This window comes from Cynocephalus volans, chromosome 1 (assembly GCF_027409185.1).
Source record: "Cynocephalus volans isolate mCynVol1 chromosome 1, mCynVol1.pri, whole genome shotgun sequence".
NCBI classification, from domain to species: Eukaryota; Metazoa; Chordata; class Mammalia; order Dermoptera; family Cynocephalidae; genus Cynocephalus; species Cynocephalus volans.
In genome coordinates, this window is record NC_084460.1 from 31954488 (window position 1) to 31979183 (window position 24696).

The window sequence follows — 24696 nt, forward strand, 5'->3', positions numbered from 1 at the left end:
GTCCACTGCTGGAAAGAATCATGGTCCAGGAGCTCAAATTGGAGCAATAGACCACTTAGAACTGGCTTAGATGTCCCACTGGCATTTAGAGCTCTTGAAGATTTGGGAGTTGGGAGGAGCTGTAGACAAAGACTTGCCTGGGTTCTTGGATGAGTGACCTCACCTCTCTGAGCCTCACTGCCTAGTCCATCCAAAGGGAGACCAAAATTGCCACTCCATAGGGTTGTTGGGAAGGTTGAGTGAAATAATGAATATAAAATCACTTTATCAACTGGAAAGTGCTGGATAGTCACGGGGCTGTTGTTTCCTTGTATATTGTTGGGCCCCATCTGGGCCAAGGGGAAAATGGTGGGAACTTTGTTACCATTTGCCAAACCCAGGTTTTAGTTAGAAAGATAACTTTTTAAAAAGAGGCTGTGACCCAAACTGCAGGATTAAACCATAGTCTTAAGTTGAAAACACCCAGGGAAGACTTGGAATCAGAGTCCAAATGTTATAGCTTCAAAAACTCCTAATGAGAGCAGGCAGGCCACGAGGGAAGTCAAAGTACTGGCTGGCGGCTGACCATGGGCCTCCGTCCTTTAAATGGCTCAGAAGGGCAGTCCCTCTGCATCTTGCCCCACAGAGTGGCTCCTTCCTGACCTAGTCCACAAATCGTAAGGATGTGGGACTTACAAAGCGGGGCTATTTACGGATTCTCTGTGTGTGTCTCTCCTGCTTTCTCTCTCTCCTTCTCTTCCTGTCTCTGTCTTTCCTTCCCTTCCTCCCTCTTTCCCTTTCCTCTGGCCCTGGGCCTTCCCTGCAGTCCCAGAGGACCCAGGACGCCTCTCAGCAGGACTTGGTGCCTGAGCCTGGAACAGCCGCAGGCTTGGAAGTGTTCACTCAGAAAAGCCTCGCAGCATCTCCTGAGGTTACTGTCTTCACCTTCTCATGTTCCTTCCTCCTGGGGCTTCCTACCCATCCAGAACCATCCTCTATGATCTTAAGAAAACCCACTCTCTAGGGTGAGGGGACTGGAACAGACTCTGCCATGCAGATGAGAGCAGTGGGTAGCCCATGCTGTCCCCATCCCAGAGATCCACAAAGGGCCAGCCCTTCCCTCATCCATTGTTTCTAAGGAGGGACAGAACTATAACCATTCTGGGAAGACAGAACCACCCAACTCACATCTGGCTTCAAAGGGGAGGCAGAAATGATCTCTTTTTCTCAAGCCCTGGTGAGGCAGGTGACTCTAGGGTCAGGCTCTGACTTCTAAGCTTGGGATTAGGGGTCATAGCACCTAAATGCTTTCTGCCCTAAGGTCTTGTCTCTGTTCAGAAGTCTGAATAAGGTCCAGCAGTGGCTAGTTAGGGCAGGGCATTCCAGCCGTCTCCTGCCTCCATCCTTTCTAAACTCCCCTGGAGCTTGGGTCTCAGGAAATCCAGGCAAACAAAAGTGGACATCTTTTCCAAGGAGTATCCTTGAGGCTGTAGAAATATTGGTCAGGCAGACATTCCAAATGAGGAGGGCATTGCTTCTGTGCCCAGAACAGCAGCAGGTCAAGGGCTGTTGGAACTTTCTGTTCCATGATGGATGCTGGGCATGCAATACAGGCCCAGGTAGCAGGGGGCTGCGTTCTCCCTCTCTGCTGTGATTTCACAGACTGTCAGGCCCGATCATCTGGGCGAAACTTCCTTCTACCTGGTATCTGACCCTCTTCTACTGGCATTGAGGGTGTGAGGGCATATGCCTTTCTCCATTCTCAGGGAAAACTCTTGTAACTGCTGCAAATGTGCTGGAACTGTAAGAAAGACATGAGTGAGCTACATAAGTGGTAAAACATAAATCACTGTTCTACTCCATAAATTTTTTCCTCAATGTAAAAATAAAAACCAAATTACCAGCACTCTCTTGAGAGAAGTCAGACAGGACTCAACAGCATCCTAAGGTTAGGGACATAAGCACAGAGATGCTCCTAGAACCAAGGACAGGTGCCTGTGCTGGGAGTGGAGCCCCCACCATGGACCTGTCATCAGCATGCCTGCAAACTGTCCGTACAGCTTCTTCCAAGGAGGAGCTGATGGCGGCCCATTTTGTCTTTAGTTACCGTTGGGAAGTTCTTGTATTGAACTAAAATCTGCCCTTCTGAATCAGCTGCCTGTGGGCCCATGGATCTGCTCTCCATCCTCCTCCAAGACAGCCCTCAGAGAGCTGAGCATCTCCCCTCCCCCTGAACATCCCCAGTCTCTTCAGCAGTTTCTCCTAAGACATGGTTTCTAGAGGGCTCCTCCTCTCAGACCCCCTCCTCTTATAGAGGGTGGGGCCCAAAATGTGACTCAGAGCTCCAGGTGGGGCCTAAACGTGAGCTCAGCTACATAAGTGAGTTGCACATGTCCTGGAGTCAGCAGAACTGCTTGGCTGGAGTTTTTTATTGTCTGTGGCTTGTGTGGGAACGGAACAGGCTCCACTTCTCCCTGCCTCATAGCTTCTTTTGCTATGCAGTGCCCCCAGCTGATGGCAGGGGGTACTCTGAATGAGGCACCCAAGGTCCTGGCTCAGGGGAAGGAATGGCTGTAGGGCTGACACAATCTGGGGCTACCCTGACACTACCCTGTCTTGTGAATCTAGTCAGAAGGACTTTCAGACCAACCCCCAGAACCAGGTGTGGCTCCACCAGTGCATTGCTGCCAGTGTAGTTTTCTCTCTTTTGTTTAGTCTTTTTTTCCTCTTCAGAATGCTGTATATCTGCTTTTGCTTGTTACAAGCATAACCCCATTGTCTTCCCCCACTGCTCACTCTGTGATCTTGTGCAAGTCCCTTCTCCTCTGGGAGCCTCAGCTTCCCTTTCTGAAATAAGGATAACAATAACTGCTTCACAGGTCGCCATTTGGATTAATTTTAATAACTTAGACAAGGGGCTGGCATTGCTTGCACATAGTAATGAAATATCACTACATGTTTCCCTTTTTCTTCCTGCAGAATTTTTTTTTTCCATTGTGTGCCAGCTCCCACCCCACTCTTGTTTATTTGGCCTCGTTGCTAGTTAGAATCAGGGCAAGAATTCTCCAGAAGGGGCCTCATTGACCAGCTTTGTCCATCATTGCCAGGCTGATGATGTCAATACAAGCTGGAATGGAAGCAGCTAAAGGAACCCGCTTTCCAGGGAGATGAGAAAAGAGAAATGGCTTCTGTAGGTTCTTGAAACATTTCCCTCTGGGATAGTTCAAGTGCTATGGTCCTGAAGGCGTAACAATTTGAAGTAAAATCTCAGAAACCTATGTAGACTTTATCTGGACCTTCCCCCTTTTATCTCTTTCCCGTTGACAAGATTCTCTTAATGAGGTCTGATTCCCTGGTAATCAGGGAGAATTTGCTAAAACGAAGTGGAGGAAAGAGGGTTTACAATGGTCGCTTGATCCTTTGAAATCCTTCAGATCTTATGGGATCTGATAGACTCCTTCCAGTGGGATGGGATTGACAGACTCCTCACTGAGTTGCAACCTGAAAAGGAGCCCAAGGTCATATAAACCTTTCCCCTCCTGTTGCCAGGAGCAGTTTTTGGCACATCTTACCATGGAGGTGGTCATGACAGGGTGGAATGGATACACTTCACAGAACTTGGAGCCAGAGACTGGGTTCTCAGCCTGCCTTTGCCACTAACCCACTTTGTGACCTTGGGCAAGGTGCCTAACTTCTCTAGACCTCTGTTTCCATATCTGTATCATGAGGGGCTCAAGTCAGAGCAGTGATTTCAAAGGAGAGAGGTACCTCAGGACACTTGGGCAGGCCTGTATTTATGTTACGTAGTAGACTTCCTTTAAGATTTTATAAGAAGAAAGTATTCTGTGGCCACAAGAAGATAAGAAACCCAGTAACTTTCCTGCTTTTTTTAATGATTCTGGAAGTCCATCCTTCCCTCCTAAACATTATTTGAAGAACTCTTCGGGGAGGTAGAGGACCGTTTCATAGATGGTTTGACAGTGCTACACTCTGGTACTTTTGACCCATGATGATGCTTGGATCTTTAGATCTTTTCTTTCCATGATGTGTTCTGGTCAGTCCTTTCCTACTCTTTCCATGGGTTTTGTTAGAATTCTGCAAGGATGGGCCTTGGTATTGGTTTATTTTGGATTGAACCCCACAATGCTCAAGCTGTTTAAGCCATTGTGGTGACTGGCACTAACCTGGTCACTTGGTATCTTCACTACTAATCTATTTCCTTCCCAGAAGCTCTTGTAGAAAGGTCAGATTTCAGGCTGTGGCCTGTGGAACTTAACTCAGTGCTTCCCCTCAACTTGACTTTGGATCACAGTTGGCACTCACATTCCAAGGTTGTGAGATGTCAGCAAAGAGCTCCCATTTCAAAAATTAGGCATGCTTTTCCCGACTCTTCATCAACTAAGTGACCTTGGGCAAGTCACCAACCTTCTTTAGGCCTCAGTTTCCCCATTTACACAATGAGGAGATTAGGCTGGATAATATCTTAAGAGCTCTTATGACTCTAACATTCAAAGATTCCATGTGATACAAGCTACTTTCCCCTTTAACAGTGACAGTTATATTATTAAAAGAGGAAGAGCCCTTGCCGGCTCATGGATCTCCATTTCCCCATGGTTAACACAGGGAGGGCATAAGACCCCATCCCATTTTACCAAGTTGGGAGTAGTGGTTGGGGAGAGTTGATCAATAATTTGTTGGGTGCCTTAATGGAAGAGTAGCCTTGATGAAAATGACAGGCATTGCCATGCCTTCCTATGCCCAGCCAATTCTGGGGACATGTCATCCCAGAGTCAAACCTTCCAGTGGTAGATTGGTCCCTTCTTACAGAGAGAAAAGGTAACCCATTCTTCAGTTGCCTGATATTTCATGTTAACTCTTCTTGCTCCAATTGAAACACAGGGCTCAGAGCATTGGGTATTTATAGACAGAGCATACACTAGGCCAGAAGAACTTGATCTCCTTACCGTGGCCACCTTGCAGCAGGAAGAAAGCGAGGCAGGCCTTGCTGATGTCCTTGCTGATGGCAGACTCTCCAAGGTAGATGTTCTGGTGGACAAGTTTAAAGTTGAAGTAGCCACAGAAGAAATGGTGGGAACCAGAAGAGCAAACGTCCACCAACGAGGGAGAATGATTGCAAGTCCTGAAGACTTTGAGTCAGTGTGGGAGGAAGGCCCCTGGGTCAGGGAAGTCCTGGGAAGGGCTTCCCTGGCTGCTGGTTGCACTTTGGCAGAAAAACTCCTCAAGGGCTCCGAGCTCAGGGTGGGCACCCGGGAGGCAGCCATCAGGAACCGCTGCATCTCAGACAGTCAGCCGGAGGGCCAGACAAAACCAAGGAAGGGGCTGGAGGAGCTCCAGACTTGTGGAAGACCCACTGCCCCAGGGACCAAGCCAGCAGAGGTGGACATCCCCTCTCCAGCCTCCGACAAGGGAGGACTCCAGTCCTTTCTCTTGGATCCAGTCTACATGGAAGCCAGAGCCTACTCGAGTGATGAAACTGATACCTCCTTTGCAGAGAGGAGCTTCTATTTAAACTATGCAGAGAAAGACTTGGAAGACCAAGTCCTCCCTCCACCCCTGGAGGAGAGAGAGAAGCATCTAGATGCCCCTCCTGGGGATGAGACCAGGCCAGAGCTGAATTCCTCAGACCTGAGGGGCTCTGCATTAGCTTCCGGCCAGAATGAGGATGGAGCCCACACGGCTTCCTCAGAGGAAGGGGTGGGGCCCCCCAAGAACCATGGAAGACTGGATGACCTGAAGGAACCTTCTCCATGGCAGATGTTTGCTGAGGACTGGGAAGAAGCCCAGTGGGGGGTGGAAGGAGAGTATACCCACCTAATAGCCAGTGCAGCCAAAGAGGAAGAGGCCCCTGTGAGTGGAGATTTGATGGGAGAGGCTGAGAAAAGTCCACCAGCAGGATCAAAGAACCGCTCACCTCATGGAGGAAGGAGTGTGCACCCAGATGCCCAGACTTACGCCCTTCCGTGGAAGCCAGCCAGACTGGACAGAGGCAACTTCCTGCCCAAAGAGAGGGGATCAGTTCACACCCACATGGGAGAACCTGAGATGGCAGACCTCGAGGCCTCGGCTTTTCTTCACATGGAGGTGATCATCCCCCTGCCAGCCTCCCCTGGTCACTCTGAGGCTCTGGCAGCTTTGAAGGAAGAGTCTCTAAATCCAGCCACTCATAGGTCAGGGGAGCCTTCAGAGCGCAGGGATCTCTTTGAACAGTTCCCTGTATTTCTCAAACATGTCCATCCTCCTAAAGAGATCCTGGAGCTCAAGGATCAAGTAGGGTTAGTTGTATCCCCAGACACAGGAGGTGAGCGCAAGGCACCTCCCGTCACCAGCAGAAAGCCCAGAGTTGTTCCTGAAAAAGCTGAGGGGGCGATACCCCTGGGGTTGGTCTTCCCTTCAGGGAAGCAAAAAGAGATGACTTCTTTCCAGGCTGGGAGCCAAGAAGGCTCCCTGGAAGATATTAGTAAGACCTCAGTGGCCAACAAAATTCGGATATTTGAGACCCATGGAGCTGAAACTCGTCGAACAAGTCAGGGTGAAACTCGGGCCCTTCCAAATGAATGGTCTTCAGAGGCCTCCACAGGGCAGGTTGAGCAACAGCTGAGTAAGCTTTTAGACCTGGGCTTTGTTGAAGCCCAGCCCGCAGGGGACCTCGCCAGCCCCCAAGCCACACATTCCTCTATGATACCTCTGGCTATCAGACACATCGGGGAGGGCACTTCTACCACATCCCACCAGGAAAGATGCACGGAACTAGAGCTCGTGTCCCCCGATTCAGGCTGCGAAACCACGCTGGAGGAAGCTACTGGGGTAACTGGCAATGTGAGCCCCTGCCCCCATCACTGTCCCCCGCCGCCATGGGGGTGACCGCATGCTGGGTAGCTCTTTAGAAGCATGTTTCAGTGGCCCCTTGTCATCACTGCAATCAGAGGCTGCTTGTCCATCCCTGTGAGTTCTTTTCTCTAAACAGGCCTGAGTACAGCCCAGGCTGAACGATGGGTTCACCTGCTTGGCCCTTGTTAGCTTGGCCACAGAGACTCTCAGCTTTTGGTGTGACCTGGTGCTCTGTGGAGAAGGTGGCCCCACTCCAGCAAATTACACATGCTTTGCCTTGCTGCTCCCACCTGCTAGGTTCCTACCTGTCTTGCTTGGCTTGTCCAGTGATCTTTCTTCATCTTTTCCCATCCCTGGTTCTCCTACCTTGGGGAAGCTGACAGTGCAGAGGTTTCCATCCGTCACTTCTGGTTCCCTCTCAGTCCCAGCATCAAGTTTCTTTCTGCCTCCTTAAGACTAACTATCTTCTCTAATCCAGAACAAATCCGGAGATGCGGTCAGGGAAGAGAAGCACTTCACCAGCTTAGCAGCGAACGCCCCTGAGAAAGGGGGGCTCCTGAGATTCGCCAGCGCCCCGGGCCCTCAGGTCTCTACAGTCCTTTTGTGCCCTGATAACCCGGTCATCTTCACCCAGCCAGGATGCATCGCTGCCTTAGATTCCCACCTGCTCTAGCAGCACCTCTTGTGGCTGCTCAACTCTGGCTTGTCTGGAATGTATTCCTCACACTTCTCCAACCTTCTAGAAACTGGCTAAATGGAGGCTTGTTTAGCAAGTGAATCTCTAAGCACACTGAATCTCTAGAACCTGAGGCCAAGTTCTTTAAAAATATTTTGTGGGTGTTAGATTGGTCTTAAAAAAGAATGTCATGAACCAGCCAAAAATGTGTGTGGTGTTTAATCCCTGACAGGCCAGTTGAGAGGTATGTATGTTCGACAAGAGTTGCTGGTTCCCCTTAGGCATTTCCTTGTCCTGCTGTTGTCAATTACACTGATGGGACCAGAACCTCCTCTCCATGGCCTGCCTGTGGCCTACTCATGGAGCTTGGGGTGGAACTGGTGTAGCACACAGCTTCCAGGGAGCTCATGCCCAAAGGGCCTGACCCCTAATTGTTCCTCCCGCTATCCAATGCTGACCCTTCCCATGAGGACTCAGTGGAATTGACAAACTATGTTGGCTTCCTTTTTGTTCCTCAAAGCTCTTGGCTCCAGCCTCTGCCCTCCCTTCCTGGGTTTCCCTGAATCCCTGGGCCTCCCTCCTTAGCTTCTGTTTCTCAATACCTGCCTGCACGGATAGGCCTGGGGTCCAGGTCCATCCCTGCCTGTTGCACAATGCTGCTTCTAATAAGCTCCCAGATCCAAACCTGGGATGGAGCCTCCTGTCCAGGACTCACTGGCAGGACGTTTGCTTTGTACTTGCTTTTGCCAGCAGTGTGAGAACCTCGGAAAGGAGCAACCCCACTCTTGAGAAGTTTTTGTTTGTTCAATCTTGTTATGATTTCAAGGAGCCTTTCCTGGGGGTGTTTTTCATTTCCTGACTTGCTCTCCCGTTTGGGACATTGACACAACCGCAAGATTTCTTCTGACATTCACCATCTTGATTTCTCTCTTTCTCTCTCTCTCCCTCTCCACCCCCACATTCCCCTTCCTTTGATTTTATCTGGCCATAGAGAGCAGGGCTGAGGGAGGGCTCAGAGGAGAAAGTCAAACCACCGCGTCCCCGGGCCCCAGAGAGTGACACAGGAGATGAGGACCAGGACCAGGAGAGGGACGCGGTGTTCCTGAAGGACAACCACCTGGCCATTGAGCGCAAGTGCTCCAGCATCACAGTCAGCTCCACATCCAGCCTGGAGGCGGAGGTGGACTTCACGGTTATTGGTGACTACCATGGCAGCGCCTTTGAAGACTTCTCCCGCAGCCTGCCCGAGCTTGACCGAGACAAAAGTGACTCAGAAACCGAGGGCCTGGTGTTCTCCCGGGATCTCAAGGGGGCCGCCAGCCAGGATGATGAGTCTGGGGGCATAGAGGACAGCCCAGATCGAGGGGCCTGCTCCACCCCGGATATGCCCCAGTTTGAGGTACAGTGGAGCTTCATCAAGCCTTGGGCCCAACGGGTACTGCATGTGCAGAGGGCCCTGGGCCCTCTGTGAGAAGACCGCGCAGCCAGCCTGCAGCCTGAAGCTCTGTCTCGTGTTGCATGACTGCCTTCCACAGAACAGCATGGTTCTGTGATCGCATGTTTGCCATGTTGGTTTACCCCTAACATGCGCTCCTTGGCGTTTTAACCCCGTGACCTCATTGCTTGCCGAGGTCAAGCTATGACAGTCTGGTCTGGACTCCTCTCCCTGCCCATATTGCATGGCACCTGCAGAAAACATGTGTCTGTGGACTCTCAGGGGCTTCGGAAGCCTGCTGAAAGTTGAATGGTTTTTCCTGATCCAGGCCCAGGCTCATCTCCCTGGGGCCTGGGCTTCTTGGGGAAGGGCTAGCAGTTTAAATCCGTCTGGCCCTGGGGTCTCGGGGTGGCAGTGGAAACTCCTGGAGATGAGAAAATGTATTCATTGAGGATGACACAGGGACAGACTGTCTCTGGGCCTCTCTGCTTTGTGGCCCTCCTCTACAGAACCACAAAGAATCTTTCCAAAACATGTCTCTATTCACTTTATTCCTCTTCCCCCTCTCTCTTCTAGCCCCAGCCTCCCTTCCACACTCTCCTTTTGCCCATGTTCCAGGCATTGAAACACGAGCTTGTCTATTGTGGGCTCTCACTCCATGCTGTACCCTCTGAGTAGGTTTTTTCTCCCTTTCTGTGCCTTGCAAACTTATCCTGTTCCAGGACAGTGTTCAGATGCCAGTCCCCTAGCAAATGCTTTCCTGATTACCCTGGGCAGAAATATTGCCCCCACCACAGCCCCCTTGCTCTGTAATGCCTCTGCTCCAGCATCATACAAAGTAATCTGGTCACTGGTGACAGGTAGGAGAGGACCTGCTCTCATGCTGGGTGGAGCTCCTCTAAGCCTGGCACGTACTAGGCACTAATAGATAATTAATTGAATGAATAGCTAGATTGCAAGGGTACGCCATCTGTAAAAATCTCCCCTCACCACCATTCCCCTAACCAGATAACAAACTAGCTTTCATTCATTCATTCAGTTCCCATGTGTTAATACCTGCAGTGGGTGTAGCCATGAACCAGGCTTGGTGGAGGACTCAGAAGAAACTGATCACTTACCTTAAGACTTCTAGAGTTGAGGTAAACTGGTGGCCCCAGGCCAGGTCTGGCTAGCAGATATGTTTTCTTTGACTCTGATTTAAAAATCAGGACATTGAATCATGGTTTTCTTGTATAATTTAAAAAAATCAGATGGTCCAGACACTCAGAGGCTGTGGTAACCGTTGGCCAAACCTGAGTGGAATCCCACATGCTTTCTACTGCACCTCAGTCCCCAGCAAGCCCATTTCACTCATTTAAATCTCCTGTCTGGGCCTTGTAGGCCTCCAAGTGTGTGGCACCTGCTCTAAGAACAGTGCAAATGAAGCAGCCAGGAGGTGGTGGTTTAACCATTGAAGTCATTCAGGATTCAGTGACATTATGTATATGAGGAAAACACTTAGCGTGAGGCCTGGTACAGAGTATTAATGGAATGGTAGATGTGCTTTTAATGGTAGCCTACAGAAACAGCAGATAGCCACCATGAGCTTGTGTGGAGCAGTGCACGGGGCAGGTCTGTCTGGGCTGGTGGTGGCTCTAGCTCTCCCATTGGGCTGTTTGCCTGTGACATCAGCCATGCCTCTTTTGTCCTGACCTACATACCCTCCCAGAGACTTGGCCAGCTGTGGGGGTAGGAGATAACCTGCTGACCCTACACCCCAATTGCCTGTGAGCAGGAGTCAGGCCAGGGCTTGAGTGAGAGCATTCTCTTTCATCTCCCTACAGCCTGTAAAAATGGAAACCATGACTGTCAGCAGTCTGGCCATCAGAAAGAAGATTGAGCCAGAGGCTGTACTGCAGACAAGAGTCACCACTGTGGACAATGCCCAGGTAAGCTTTGCCTTCCAGTGTACCCTGAACATGGGCATTGGGCATTTGGGGGTGGAGTCCCCACTGCCATGGCCAAACTCCTTGGCCAATCTTTCCCACCGCAGCTTCCGTAGAATCCTCATTCTAATCCTGGTGTGATTTTGAGCTCCCCAAGTTCTGGGAATGGGGGTGTGGTGGAACCGGTTCTTGTTTAGGGCAGACCATACCTCTTAAAGCCTCAACTTCTCCGTCTGTAAAATCGAGGTGATCCTGTCTCCCCCTTCCTCCAGAAGTGCTGGGAGGACTAGTGGCTAGTGGATTAGGACCCTGGTTTTTATATTGCTTGAAGGAATTGGGGAGGTTTCTTGAGATATTCCAGGGCTGCTTGGAGAGAGGAGTGGGAGAGATCCCAACTCAGCTTTAGTCAGAACAGCTCACCTTAGGTCATTTTTTATACATGGGACTCCACATCAGATTGGCAAAATAAAAAAAACTGAAAAAAAGAACCAGAATCATTTGTTTAGCAAGGTGAAGCATACCTAGCACCCTGGAGAAAGCTGTCATGAATAGACACAGGTGCACTACCACAAAAGGTGCATTCCCTATGTTCCTTTTGTGGTTTTTGAAATTTGAAGATTGAGATTGTGGGTCTGATAGATGCCTTCTTGGTTTTTCCTGGCCAGAGGAGATACAGCACTGGGAGATTTCTTGCCCTGAGACCAGTCTTTGTCTCAAGAACTGAGATAAGACATACGAGCACAACATGGTCAACTGTGTTGTTTCCAGAAGTTTTCTCCCACTTTATAACAATGCTGGGGATGTATGAGGCTGCCTAGTACAGGTCAATGCTCATGAGTTCTGATGAGCTGTGTGACCTTGGGCAAGCTGCTTTCCCTCTCTGGCCTCTTTTGTTTTAGTAACATGTAACATGTGTTTTGTTGTGTTTTGTTTCGTTTTGATACAGAAAAGTGTAAACAAATTTAAAATGGCCCAAATCCCCAGCCCAGTAACCTTTGTTGACCTCAAGACAAAATAACAAAGAAATGTTCACAGTTATGAAATTCAAACAAAATGAAATTTTTATGATACTTCCCAGAAAAACAAATGTATGCATATTCCAACATTGATACCTACATCTCTATATGCTTAAAAATTTTACACAAAAGTGATCGCTCTCTTTTACACCTTATCTTTTTTTTTCTTAATAATTATTTTCAAGATCATTCCTTATTTGCATATATGGACTCACCTTACTCTTCTTGGTCCCACCAAAGAGGTGAATCCTGTTTTATTTTGCCATCTCCTATCATTGGACCCTGTGGTTGTTTTTGTCTCTTGTAGCTTATGATCAGTGCTGCAGTGGACTTCCTTGTTCATACTTCTTGGTGAACTTTTCTTTCTTTATTTTGGCGGCTGGCCAGTATGAGGATTTGAACCTTGACCTTGGCATTATAACACTGTACTCTGACTAACCGAGCTAACCCGCCAGCCCCTCTTGGTGAACTTTTCAAAGTTTATATCCAAAGAGTAAATCCCTAGGGGTTGCTAGGTCAAAGGATACATGCATTGAAATTTAGGTAGAATTTGTCAAATTGTCTGGGATTATTTTTCCTTTGTCAAATACAACAGTTGAAATGAAGTGAAGGTCCTGTGAGACCCCTCTGCCATTTAGCCTGTGTGTGGACCACACCCAGTGCATGCTTCCTCACACAGCCTGTCACTTTGTCACGGGGAATGCCATGGGCTCAGGTGACAGGTGCTGTAGGTATATCTGCCTCTGTCTCTAATGCCTCCTCTGGCTGGCAGGTTGATGGGAGTGCCCCAGTGGGAAAGGAGTTCATAGCAACCACTCCCTCCATCACCACGGAGACCATATCAACCACCATGGTAAGTAGAACCTAGAATATTTCCCTTGCCCCCCCCCCCAAAACAGCCAGAAAACAAGCTAACATTGCCCAGCTGATTCAGGAATTTCCTAGCTGCCCTCACTGTATTAGGCATGGAACATAACATACAGTTGAATGTGTATTGTCTGGTCCCTTAGTTGCCACAGGATAGAGTCAGACCTCAGTTTGCCAAATTGAATAATGTGGGAGATGGAATCCCTCAATCCCTGTTATCTGGAAAATCTCAGCCACGGAGGGTAGAGGGAGGACAGTGCTGTTTGATTATTGGCATGCACAAATCTCACCTCGAGATTCCACTGACCAATCTCATCTCCAGTCTGAAGGTGAGCCTGAAATTCTCCAGGACCCATCCTCCTGGCCACTGAGCATTTTCTCGTGTCTCGTGCCACTTCCTAGCTTTGGCCAGTAGATGGCGGGCAGTGAATCTGAGTTGGAAACTCAGTTTTGGACTGCCTCTGGAGGGACCTTGTGGTTCTGCTACCTATTTGCTATCTGGCCCATGAAGAAAGGTCCTTGGCCTCAGGTGTCCTCATCTGTAAAATGGGAATAATCCCCAGTCTGCCTGGTGCACAGGTTCTTAAGAACCTCCAGTAACACCTGATCCTTTAATGATGACACAGAATAGACAGCATTCAGCACACAGGTCATGGTGCCAGGCAGCGTACCAGAACTTTGAATGGATTATCTCATTGGATCCTCACAGAAGTGAGGTGGATGCTGTTTCTCCTACATCCTTTACAGATAAGGAAACTGAAGTTCAGAGAGGTAAAGTGACTTACCCAAGGTCACACAACCAGTAAGAGGTAGTGCCAGGTTAACCCCAGGCATTCTGACACCAGGTGCTCCCACTTTCAGACTTTTCTCCCTTGTCTGGCCATTGTGAACATCAACTGCACAGGGCTGGGGCTGAGAAGGTAGCAATGCTCAAGCCAGATCTATCTTGAACTGCTGAGAAGTTGTTTTTAAATGCTTTCTCTTGCCAAAGCCCTGACATACACATAGGAAGAGAATTCCGTTAGACTACCCAGCAGGTAGGTTTTGAATAAACAAAGATTTTAAGATCAACAAACCCAAACCAGTTACCAGCATGCACACTTTTCCCTGGTCACTCAGTTCCTCCTCTCCCCTCAGACCTTCACCCTGTGGCATTGGGATGCTTGTAGGGCTAAATTTAAATTTGTCCTTATGGTGAGCAGGCAGTTATATCATTCATTTACTCATCCATCCATCCATCCATTCATTTGTTCCAAAAACATTTATTAGTTTCTACTGTCTGCCTGCTATGGGGATACAGAGTTGAAGGAAATATACTGCCTGCTAGGATTCATTTGTTCAAATAATCACCAGGAGCACCTTTAATGTGCTGTCCCCTGTATTTAGGTCCTGGGCACACAGTGGTGAACAAGGCCCAGCTCTCCCACTTCCTGGCTGGATGACCTTGGGCAAGTTCCCTGAACCTCTCCAAGCCTCAGTTTCCACTTCTGTAAAATGGGGTGGGGGTGGGGAGCAACAATAGCATGTACCCCGAAGAGTTGTAATGAGAATAAGCTAATGTAATTTATGCAAAGTCCTGAGAACAGTGCCTGGCATGTAGTAAGTGGTCTGTAGATATGAGCTGCTGTTATTTCTTTCCTGCCTTCATGGAACAGTGTGATAACACTATCCTAGGGACCATAGGGAGGATAGCTATGGGGTGACCAGGATAGCTACTGGGTGGCCAGGAGAAGCCAGGGAAGGCTTTACCTAGGCAGGAACATTTGAGCTATGCTTAAAGGGTAAATCAAGGTGCAGTCATGGGAGGAGGCATTCTAGGCAGTGGGAATGGCAGGTGCAAGGGCATGAAGGAGCATAGCATTTGGGGAAAGGCAAGTGGTCGGTGAAACCAGATGTCACGTGCGTGGAGGAGGAGCCGGGGGAGAAAAGGCTGGAAAGGAGGCTTGGCCAGAGTTTGAAGGGCCTCCAGTGTCAGCTACAAAGTTCAGACTTTATCCCAGACCTGGAAACAGTGAAGAATTACTTAAAATTTTTAAGTAGGGGCATGATGTCATCAAATATGTGTTCCTATGTTTTAGAAAGATCACTCTAGCAACATGTATGGAGTGTGGACTGGAAAAAAAAATTCCTTCCCATCCCCCTCCCTCCCTCCTTTCTCCTTTCCTTCCTTCAGTAAATATTTGTTGAACACCCACAATGTGTGAAGTACTGTGCCAGGCACCGTGAATCCACGCTGAAGAAGTTAGACAGCATCCCTGGGCTTGGGAGGCCACATGCCATTGGGAGAGACAGAAAGAGAAGGCAAGGGGACTAGCTTCAAGGTTGATGCCCAGGCCAGGTGGGGCTGGAGTGCCAGGAGGAGATTGCAGACGAGGGGTCAGGGTTAAGGATGCCTGGAGGGAGGAAAGTACAGGATTTGGTCACTGGTAGAGTGTTCAGGTGACAGGAGGAAAGACGGACTGGTGACACTGTTTATGAACCAGCAGTTCTTAAAGTGTGGTCCTGAACACCTATCAGAGAGGCAAATCCTGGAGCCCCCTCCAGACCTCTTGACTCAGAAACTCTAGGATAGGGCCCAGCAGTCTGTGTTTTCACAGGCCCTCCAGGTGATGCCCCTCAGTTTGAGAACCACTGGCATAAAAAGAGAGCATTGGAGGAAAGTGCTCTTTAGTGGCAGGTGTGTGTTGGGGACAGAGGAGACGGTGAATTCCATTTGGGATCTGATGAGTCTGAGATGCCTGTGAGACACCCAGGGAAAATGTCTAGGAGATCATTGGTTTTAAAGGTCTAAAGTTCAAGAAAGATCTGGGCTATGGGTAAAGGGATAGAGGACTTTGGCCTTATTGAGACAGCAGAAGCCCTTGAGTGGCTAAGGTGGCATGGAGAGAGGGTGGTGAGTAAGAAATAGCACCTGCATATAGAGGAGGAGAGAGGGTGGGTTTGCCTTGGCCAGGAATAGGAACCGCTCCTCCTGGAGGCAGGAGAGGGAACTGACTAAAGATACAGGAGAGGGAAGGAGGAGCAGATGGCACTTTATTTTCAATTAACTTTGTCCTCATTAGTGGCCTCTGTTTTCGGTGTGAAGGTGGAGGTAAGGCTTTGCCTGGGGAAAGAAGGGAAGAGGGAGCAGGGAGAGACTAAGAGGCTTTAGGGGAGAAGGCCCAGAGTGACTGTAGGGTTCAAATGGGCCTTCTCCCCTGTGGCTGCTGGGCCACATTCTGGAACTCCAGGTATATCTGAGAAGGAGCCTTGCGATAGAGTACCAAGTAACCAGGTCACTGACAGCTTCATCTGGAGGCAGTGGGGAAGGTAGGGGAAAGGGTGTCTGTCCTTACCCGTCCCTTGGCAGGCAGAGGTCCAGATCTAGTGCCATGCACAGACCAGGACCAAGGTTCAATCCACCGAGGATCTTCAGAGTGGAGATGGTTCTGGGCCCCTGGACAGACAAGGCTGAGCCCTGAGATGGTACAGAAAATGGGAGATAGAAGCAGGTAGCAGGCTTCTGGCCATATGTGGGGCAGTAAGTCTGGGGACAACTCCGGAAAGATCTGGCAGAAGATCTAGAATCCAAGGTAGGACCAGGAGAGCTGGCAGAAAAGTAAGCATTCTGATGGCAGAGGGGTGGTGCAAGAGGGTGTGGGACTCGGACTCTGACCGACATGGAGTTAAATTCTGGCTCTATCTCTAATTTGCTGGGGGACTTGAACTTAGCATTCTCCTGCCTTCCAGTTTCTCACCTGTAAAACAAGAATATTAAAAGTGATTTCCTACAGTTATAAGGATTAAGTGAGATAATGCATGTAACATCCTTAGTAGATTGCCCAGCACATAACAAATACTCAAAAAACAATAGTTGTTATTGTATTTTTAATAGCCAGCCTGTGCTCCTATATTTATCTTAGAAATTCCGGTTTTCAAAGCCCCTTCTCCTCTAGCCTCATAAGGTTGCTGTGGGAGTGGAGCAGGGGTCCCTTTTTACAGATGAATCCATGAGGCCCATAGAGAGGAAATGGCTCTGCCCCAAGTCACGTGGCTCAAGCATAGCAGGACCAGGATGAGATCCTGAATGTCTCAATCCTCTGTTAGTGCTTCCAGAGAGCAATACCAGGTCTTGTTCACCACAGTGTCCCTAGTGCCAGGCTCTCAGTAAATGTTTGTTGAGTGAGTGAATGTGCGAGTGAGCAAGTGTGCATGTGTATGAGCGAGGGAGCGAGCGATGAATGAGAGACTGGACTGAATGATGCTATCAGTTCTCTTCTTCTAAATGTCACTCCTCAACCCTGTGGCCATGAGAGCTATGTGGCCACGTGCTCCAGCCATCCTGGGGGCCTGCCCACCTGAGACCTGGCCATCTGAGCACTATTGTTTCCCCAGGAGAACAGTCTCAAGTCCGGGAAGGGGGCAGCTGCCATGATCCCAGGCCCACAGACGGTGGCCACGGAAATCCGTTCTCTTTCTCCGGTAAGTGGGCAGCTCAGGCTAGGGGACTCCGAGCTGAGAATGTGGGCATGGGCCCACAGGTGGCCTGCAGCAAGTGCAGCACTGAGCCCAGCCCTTTTAAGTGCAGAGCCAGGAAACTGGATCGTTTTCAGGTGCCCACAGGAGCACAGTCTCGTCGGTTGCCATCCCTCTTCCCCACCCATGCACACATGAGCAGGACATTGGCAGTGTGGGGATACAGTAGCCCTCACCTTGGTGGTGGTGCCTGTGGTGGTTCTTCTGCATCTGCTCTCATTACTGACCAGCAAGAGCAATGGCCTAGGAGTCCAGAGGCTCGGAGTCTGGACCTGACTGTCAGTGGCTGCCCCATGACCCTGAGTCTGCAAGGCCTCTTCTAGCTCTTGTGTTCTTCAAGTGTGTAGTTCTCATGTGTGGCCCCAGAGAGAGTGTGTTCCTGGCTATGATAGGATGGGAGATCAGGAGGGCTCCATCTCCACTTTGGAGTCCTCTGTTCATTCTTCTAAGATTTCAGAATTTTTAAATTCTAGGGAGTTGTTAGAGTTCAAGGCCTCAGGAATCTCAGGGTCTAGGAATCTTAGATTTCAGGGTTTGAGAATTTTATGGGTGTAGGATTCTGAAGATTCCAGTATTCTTGAATTCTTAATGGTTCAAAGCATCCTGGCTTCCAAACTTCACCTTCACAGGCCCCTGCTCATCCCTTGGTTTTCCCCATCCTGCCCCCATCCCTGCAGAGCCTAGCGTCCTTACCTGACACCCGGGGTGGGGGGTGGTTATATTCTGCAGATCATCGGGAAAGATGTCCTCACCAGCACCTACGGCGCCACTGCGGAAACCCTCTCAACCTCTACCACCACCCATGTTACCAAAGTGAGTAGCAGCAGGGTGCCCCATGCCCCCGCCGGGCTGCAGGCGGGAAGGTCATTACTGTTGCTCTGCTTTGGCTTCTCAGTCTGTAAAGTGGACAAAGAAGACCTGTAGTGTTACCAGTTTCTGGAGTGCTATGCACTTTGTCCTGTGCTACATGTTGTCCATGATGGGCCCCGCTCATGCAACACTGACAGCCAGGCTGGAGGAACGAGACATTCTTCTTTGGAGTGATTGTGAACCATAGTGTTTGTGCCTTATAGACCTTAAGTGCTGGAGGAATTTAGAGGGGCTGATGTATGGGAGGCTTCATGAGTCAGGAAGCAGAAGGGAGCGGAAACTGTGTGTGCTTGCTTGCTTGTTTGTTGAAAAAATGTTAGTGAGCATCAGCCTTACTTTGGCCTCTGTGCCAGGGCTGCTGGAGGCCTGTTTGTGGAAAATAGATACGCAGAATGTAGAGGATGTAACTGGGAAATTAGGTTGGACTGGGGGCAGGGGAAACAGAATATAGAAACAAATAAGACAGACACCAGGACATATTTGACTATGGAGGATCTGAGTCCAAAGGAAATTGGAAAGCCGTGAAGGATTTTAAATTGGGGAGTGACCCAGAGAAAATAGGCTTAAGGAGAGGATATAAGGTCCACCAGAATGTGCAGATAGATGAGACAAAAAGGAGGGAGAATTATGGAGAGAGACTGATAATAACTCAGGCCTAGGGGCAGAGGGCCGGGACAAGGGTGGGAGCTGGAGCCGGAGAGGGAGGAGGAAGGCCCAAAGGAGAGAGGCATTCCTGGGTGTGTCAGCGTGACTCAGCCAATGAGGACAGAGGATTGGGAGGCAGGCGTGGAGGAGCCAGGTTAAGCCAAGTTGAGTTGGAGGTTCCGATGAGCCATCAGAGGAGAAGTCTGGTCAGTAGCGCTGGCCCTGTGTGCACGCAGACTCTGTCCCAGCCCTGCCCACTCCCGTGCAGGACTCAGCACTTCTTCATGCTCTCCAGAAAGAACCCACTCTCACCAAAGGCGTTAGTGAGCAATATTGACCTCTCTGAAAACTTTATGGGAAGGTTTTACATCACATGCCCCACGGCATACAGCTCAGAAAAGTCTTCTTCCCAAAGCCCCTCTCAGCCCTGCCAACTGGGAACCCCTTCTTATTTATGTCCTCTCCTCACTCCAGCTGGGATTTTCCTCAGCCGCCACCTTCCTTTCATATGCCAAATCAGGTCCTGCCCCATCTTCTACTTATAAACTTGCACACAACCCCACTCCGCCTTCAGAAAACAGTGGAGGTAATAAGTATCATTTCTCTTGTAGTATTGTTCGAAGTCATTTAAGGTAGAACCTTGTCACCATTCACATTTCATTCATGTGTTCATTCAGCAAATCTGCATTCAGCACTGCCGTGGTCAGACCAGGCAAGAGAGTGGGGGAGGAGGGGATACAGAGTTGAACAAAATACAGGCCCTGACCTCAAGAGTGCATAGCTTGGTGAGGTGAGCAAGGACATGTATACACATAAGGTCAGCACCAGGCAGAGAGGCCCAGAACCATGAGAGGTGCAGACGCAGTACTGAGGGGGAGGCGGGGAGGGTGTGCCGAGGCACTAAGGCCTTGAGGCATTGCCAACCAGGGCCAGGGAGGCAGCATTGGAGCTGGGCTTGGAAGACCTAAATGGGGCAGTTTGGTAGTTGGGGGAGTGGTAGCAATTAGGCAAGATCTGCACTGTGAAATCCCAAAACAAGAAAAGGAAAAAAGCAAGGAAGCTAGGAGAGAACGTAACTGCTGATTCTCAGCCTTGCCCTTGAGAGATGCTTCGGGTAGGTCCCCTGTTGCAGCTGCTGCCCCAGCAGGCCCCAAGAGTGACCTCACCACTCTCTCCCTCTGCAGACTGTGAAAGGAGGATTTTCTGAGACGAGAATCGAGAAACGAATCATCATTACTGGGGACGAAGATGTCGATCAAGACCAGGTACAGGGATAGGGCACGTTATTCCCAGTGGCACTGCCCAGTCCCCAATCCCTCCTATATTGGGTTACCCATGGATTGCTATCTTCATGGGCAGAGAAGGTGTACCCTTTTTGCTGATGCTGTTCAGATAAGGAGCCCCCAGGGAAGGAGCATTGAATGGGAGCCAGAAGATCTGAGCTCTAGTTTCTCCCTTTAACTATTTGACTTTGCCCCTTCCTGGGCCTCAGTTTCCCCAGCTGTGCACTAAGGGGATTGTTGTTCTCCACAGTCTTTCCCATACTCGATATCCCATGGTTCCTCACTTTACTGATCTTTCCCTCCAGGCCCTGGCTTTGGCCATCAAGGAGGCCAAACTGCAGCATCCTGACATGCTGGTAACCAAAGCTGTCGTATACAGAGAAACAGACCCATCTCCAGAGGAGAGGGACAAGAAGCCACAGGTAAGGCGTCTGAGGCTCAGCAACCATGAGAGGGAGGAGGAAGCCATACCAAGAGCCTCTGAGTGTCATTTCTATCTGAGAACCCAAGTAGCTTGATCTCTAGTGCAGCTTTGACTACCTGCCTTCCTAGTTTGCAGCTCAAAGGAGAGAGGCAGTTCTCCCAGCTACAGTGAGTCGGGGGAGGGGGGGAGGAAGACTGTTTCCTTGGTTTCTTCGGGGTTTCAGGCCCCTGACCCAGAAGAGTAAATGCAGAAGTCGTAAGAAAAGGGGAGAGAGGATTGATAGTGGGTACTGAGGTGCACGATCTCATTGACCATTGCCTGTAGGCTGGAAGTCAAAAAAAGTGCTACCAGGCCCAATGCCACATTTCTGTCCCTGAGTCTCTGTCTCCATCACAGGTTGCTGATGTTGCTAAGGGGACATGATGACCAGAGACCTTGATCTCATCTCTCTTGCTTGATTACAAATTCTTGACTTCTCAGGCCTTCAGGGGCCAGAATCTTAAGGGCCCCAATATTTTCTTATTTCCTTGTTGGGCATCAGTGCCTTGGTGAATAAGATAAATGAGATGGTGTTGAGACAGACGGGACTTTTAGCAGCCTAGGTTGGGAGAGGGGTTCTTCTGGCCCCTCTGGAAATTTACCTAATTTTATCAGACCTGTGAAATAAAATCCCATGGACATTGAGTTGAATGAAGTAAGCCAGACACAAAAAGTACAAACTGTATGATTCCATTCATAGAAAGTCCAAAAACAAGCAAAATTAATCAATGATGATGAAAGTCAGAATAGCGTTACTTCTGGGATGTGGTATTGACAGGGAAGATCCACAAGGGAACCCTGGGGTTCTGGAAACGTCACTATCTTCCACAGCATGGGCGTGGCTGTATACATATATAAAAATTTGTCAAGCTCTTATTTATACTTAGATTTGTGCAATTTACACATTTCAGACATTATACCACATTGAGAAAAAAAATACATCTCAAAGACCCCTCAAATAGCTAGTCCCCTTTTTTGCCCTTTTCCTTGAATGAATGAAACCAACGTTTTCTAGAAAGATAGAAGAATGTTTTTTTCTCTCCGTTTGATTACCACTCCCTTAACGTCAGGAGAAAAAGCACCGAAACATTTTTCTGCCACTTTGGGTTTTTTTTTCCTCTTTGTATTTATTTATTTGTTTTTATTTTAATCTATTTTTTTCATTGGACATGTTTATGGGGTACAGTTTATTGTTTCAATACATGCATATATTGTATAATGATCTAATCAGAATAGTCAGCATGTCTGTCACCTAAACATTTATCCTTTCTTTGTGGTTATAACATTCAGGATCCTCTTTTCTGGCTATTTTGAAAAATACAATACAATATTATTAGCTATTGTCAGCCTAGGGCATCAGAACTTGTCCTTCCTGTCTAATGTAACTTTGTAACTTTGTACCATTTTACTAACCTTTCCCTGCAGCCCTGCACACCCCCATCTACCCCTCTCCCCCTGCCTCTTTGAAAGGCTGCTAACCCCTGGTGTATACCAGTGCAGAACTTTCTGCAGCGATGGAAATATTCTTTCTGTGCTATCCAATATGATAGCCACTAGTCACACACATCAATAGCACTTGAAATTGGCTAATCTCAAACGAGGTGTACTTTAAGGGTAAAATGCATGTAGGATTTTGAAGATTTAATATGAAAAAAAAATGTAAATTATCTCAATAATTTTTATATTGGTTGCATGTTGAAATGATCATGAATATTGGGTTAAGTAAAATATATTATTAAAGTCAATTTCACCTTTTTATTTTTATTGCTTTTAGTGTAAAATTAAAATTTAGAATTTTAATTTTGAAATTAAATTTTTCTACTTAACTAGAAAGTTTTAGAAAAACAGAACTATCTAGAAAATTTAGGAAATATTATCTAGAAAATCTATTATCTAGGAAAATTTTTAATTCCATATGTGGCTCAAGTTCTATTTCTATTGGACAGTGCTGTCCTAGAAGAAGTGTAAGTCAGCCACGAGCAGAGCCTACCTCCCAGCCTTCCTCAGACTTTCATACAAGAGATTATCAATCCTATCCCCTCAGGTGTCCAGTTTCTTTTGCTTTTTCTCTCCCAAATCTCACAGTGGTAGAGTGTAGGTTCCTTGCCAAGCTGGTGCTGAACTGGGTGTATCACCTCAGGGAGATTGTTTAACAGACAGGTACTAGAGAACTCTCACCTTGAAGTCTGATTTAGAAAGGCTGGCAGGGACCTGGAGTCTGTATTGCCTGGCAATCTTTATTTATACCTTGGTCCCCAGGGAGTCCCTGTGCAGCTAGGTGTAAGAGCCACTGATGCAAAGAGCCCTGTACTGTAATTCAGGGACTTGGCTCTACAGCCATTCCACTGACTGGTGTGTGATCAGGGCTTAGTTTCTTCCCTCATGGGGACTCAGTTTCCTCATTTGCAAAATGAAGAGCTGGAGCAAGCCACCTTCCAGTTAGAGTCCTCTGGCTATTTGCTTTCCTGGGTGTCTGTTGTATGTTCTCATCTTTTCTCTATTCTCTATCTCCCTCCTCCTCATCCTTTCCAGGACAGTCACAGCCAGGCCTCTGGGCTCCTGCCTTCCCATTTTCCCACCATGCAGTGCTCTCATCCCTGCTCCAAGTCCTGTCTTCTCCACTGCCATACAGCCTTTTGCGTCTGCCCACCTCACTACTCCCTTTACTGTCTCATTCCCTCCTCCTCACCTCTCTTTAGTTCCTTCTTTGATGCCATTGCCCCACACACCACCATGCCCCCTCTTTCTCTTCTGGATTATTCTGTAAAGGTCACGTTGTTTATGTTGCCTGGGAGAGTCAGAAGTTTCTCTCCCTTGCTTTTTCCACCCACACGCTTTACCACTAGTTATCGCCAAGTAGGAGCCCCCTCTGACTCTTAGTATCGTCAGACTCACTAATTCCATGGAAAGGTCGCCTCTGAATTAGAAAATTACTTTTTAAAGTGCTTAAAAAACATTGACTTAGTGGATGGATGCATCTTGGTACCCCAAGGATGAGTGTACAGTCCTGCAGACCTACACTTGAATCTCAAGCCTTGCCCTTTATTAGCCATGTGACCTTAAGCAAGTTGTTTAACCTTCTCAGCCTGTGTTTCCTCATTAGCCAAATGGCAATGATAATCATAGTAATAATAATTGCCTTAATTTATGGAGCACTTATGCTACGCCAGGCAGCAGTCTATGCACTCTACATAAGTACTATTATCTGCTCATTCATTTTACAGATGAGGAAACTGAGGCTTAGAATCCTTAAGTGGCTTGCTAACAGTTGTAGAGCTGGGAACATGATGGATTAATTAGAGTCAAAGCTACTCTGTTAGACTCCAAAGCCACCATATGATCTTAACCTCCTCACCACACTGACTTTTCATAGCATCTATCTGCTAGGGTTACAGAGAACATACATATATGGCAGTTAGCACAGTGCCTGGCACATAATAAATACTCAGTAAAAGTTTATTATGACTATTATTACTATTACCTAATGCTGCACGTAGGGACTCTGCTGTAATAAACTGAGAAGAATAAATTGTAATACAGTATTGTTTAGATGTCCCTGGTGCTTCTGAAGTGTCTATGGGCTTTGAAGACATCCCACATACCCAGAATCATGACTACACTTGACTTGTAGGGCAGCTACTTTATTAATCAATGAGCAAACTTAAAGTGCATCCTGCCAGTATAAATAAAAAACAAATCCCCAGTGAGGAGGTAGCAGAATTGGGCTGGCTGGTTAGCTCAGTTGGTTAGAGTGCAGCCTGAAACACCAAGGTCACAAGTTCAGATCCCATACCAGCCAGCTGCCCCCCAAAAACTGGATGTAGCAGAATTGCATAGAAAGAATAAACCCAGGCTTTGGAGCTAAAACCATCTTGGAAGCTCTGTGCCCATAGGAACCTCTCTGGGCCTCAGTTTCCTCATCTGTAAAATGGAGTTAATCTATAAATTGGAGCTGCTGTAAAAATTAAACATCTATGATGTACTGGATTGGTATCTCGTGTACAGAAGGTGCTCAGTGAGGTGAACCTGCTTCCTTGTCCCTCTGAGGTTTTGTCATGTCTAGGGGTTGATGCAAGCCCTGAGTATGTCAGACCATAAACTGACGACCAGCCTGGTGCATGAGGCCCTGTTTCCACACAGGTGTCCATCCTGCTGGTCTTCATCTTCTCTTTC

At 48.3% G+C, this 24696-nt stretch overlaps 1 protein-coding gene across 22 annotated transcripts in view; it reads left to right on the forward strand.

Annotated features, from left to right (window-relative positions):
- The window catches only part of EPB41L1 (erythrocyte membrane protein band 4.1 like 1), a 121324-nt gene that overhangs the window by 91874 nt on the left and 4754 nt on the right, over positions 1 to 24696 (forward strand). For 11 of the 22 annotated variants that reach the window (XM_063094238.1, XM_063094247.1, XM_063094289.1 and 8 more), the window contains 10 exons: positions 806 to 910; positions 4879 to 6816; positions 7307 to 7414; positions 8496 to 8903; positions 10763 to 10867; positions 12653 to 12733; positions 17122 to 17208; positions 17992 to 18075; positions 19962 to 20042; positions 20366 to 20482. In XM_063094238.1, coding sequence (XP_062950308.1) covers positions 806 to 910; positions 4879 to 6816; positions 7307 to 7414; positions 8496 to 8903; positions 10763 to 10867; positions 12653 to 12733; positions 17122 to 17208; positions 17992 to 18075; positions 19962 to 20042; positions 20366 to 20482 — 3114 coding nt within the window. The remainder of the gene's footprint in view (positions 1 to 805; positions 911 to 4878; positions 6817 to 7306; positions 7415 to 8495; positions 8904 to 10762; positions 10868 to 12652; positions 12734 to 17121; positions 17209 to 17991; positions 18076 to 19961; positions 20043 to 20365; positions 20483 to 24696) is intronic. The other 11 variants (XM_063094344.1, XM_063094350.1, XM_063094367.1 and 8 more) reach the window with 9 other exon arrangements.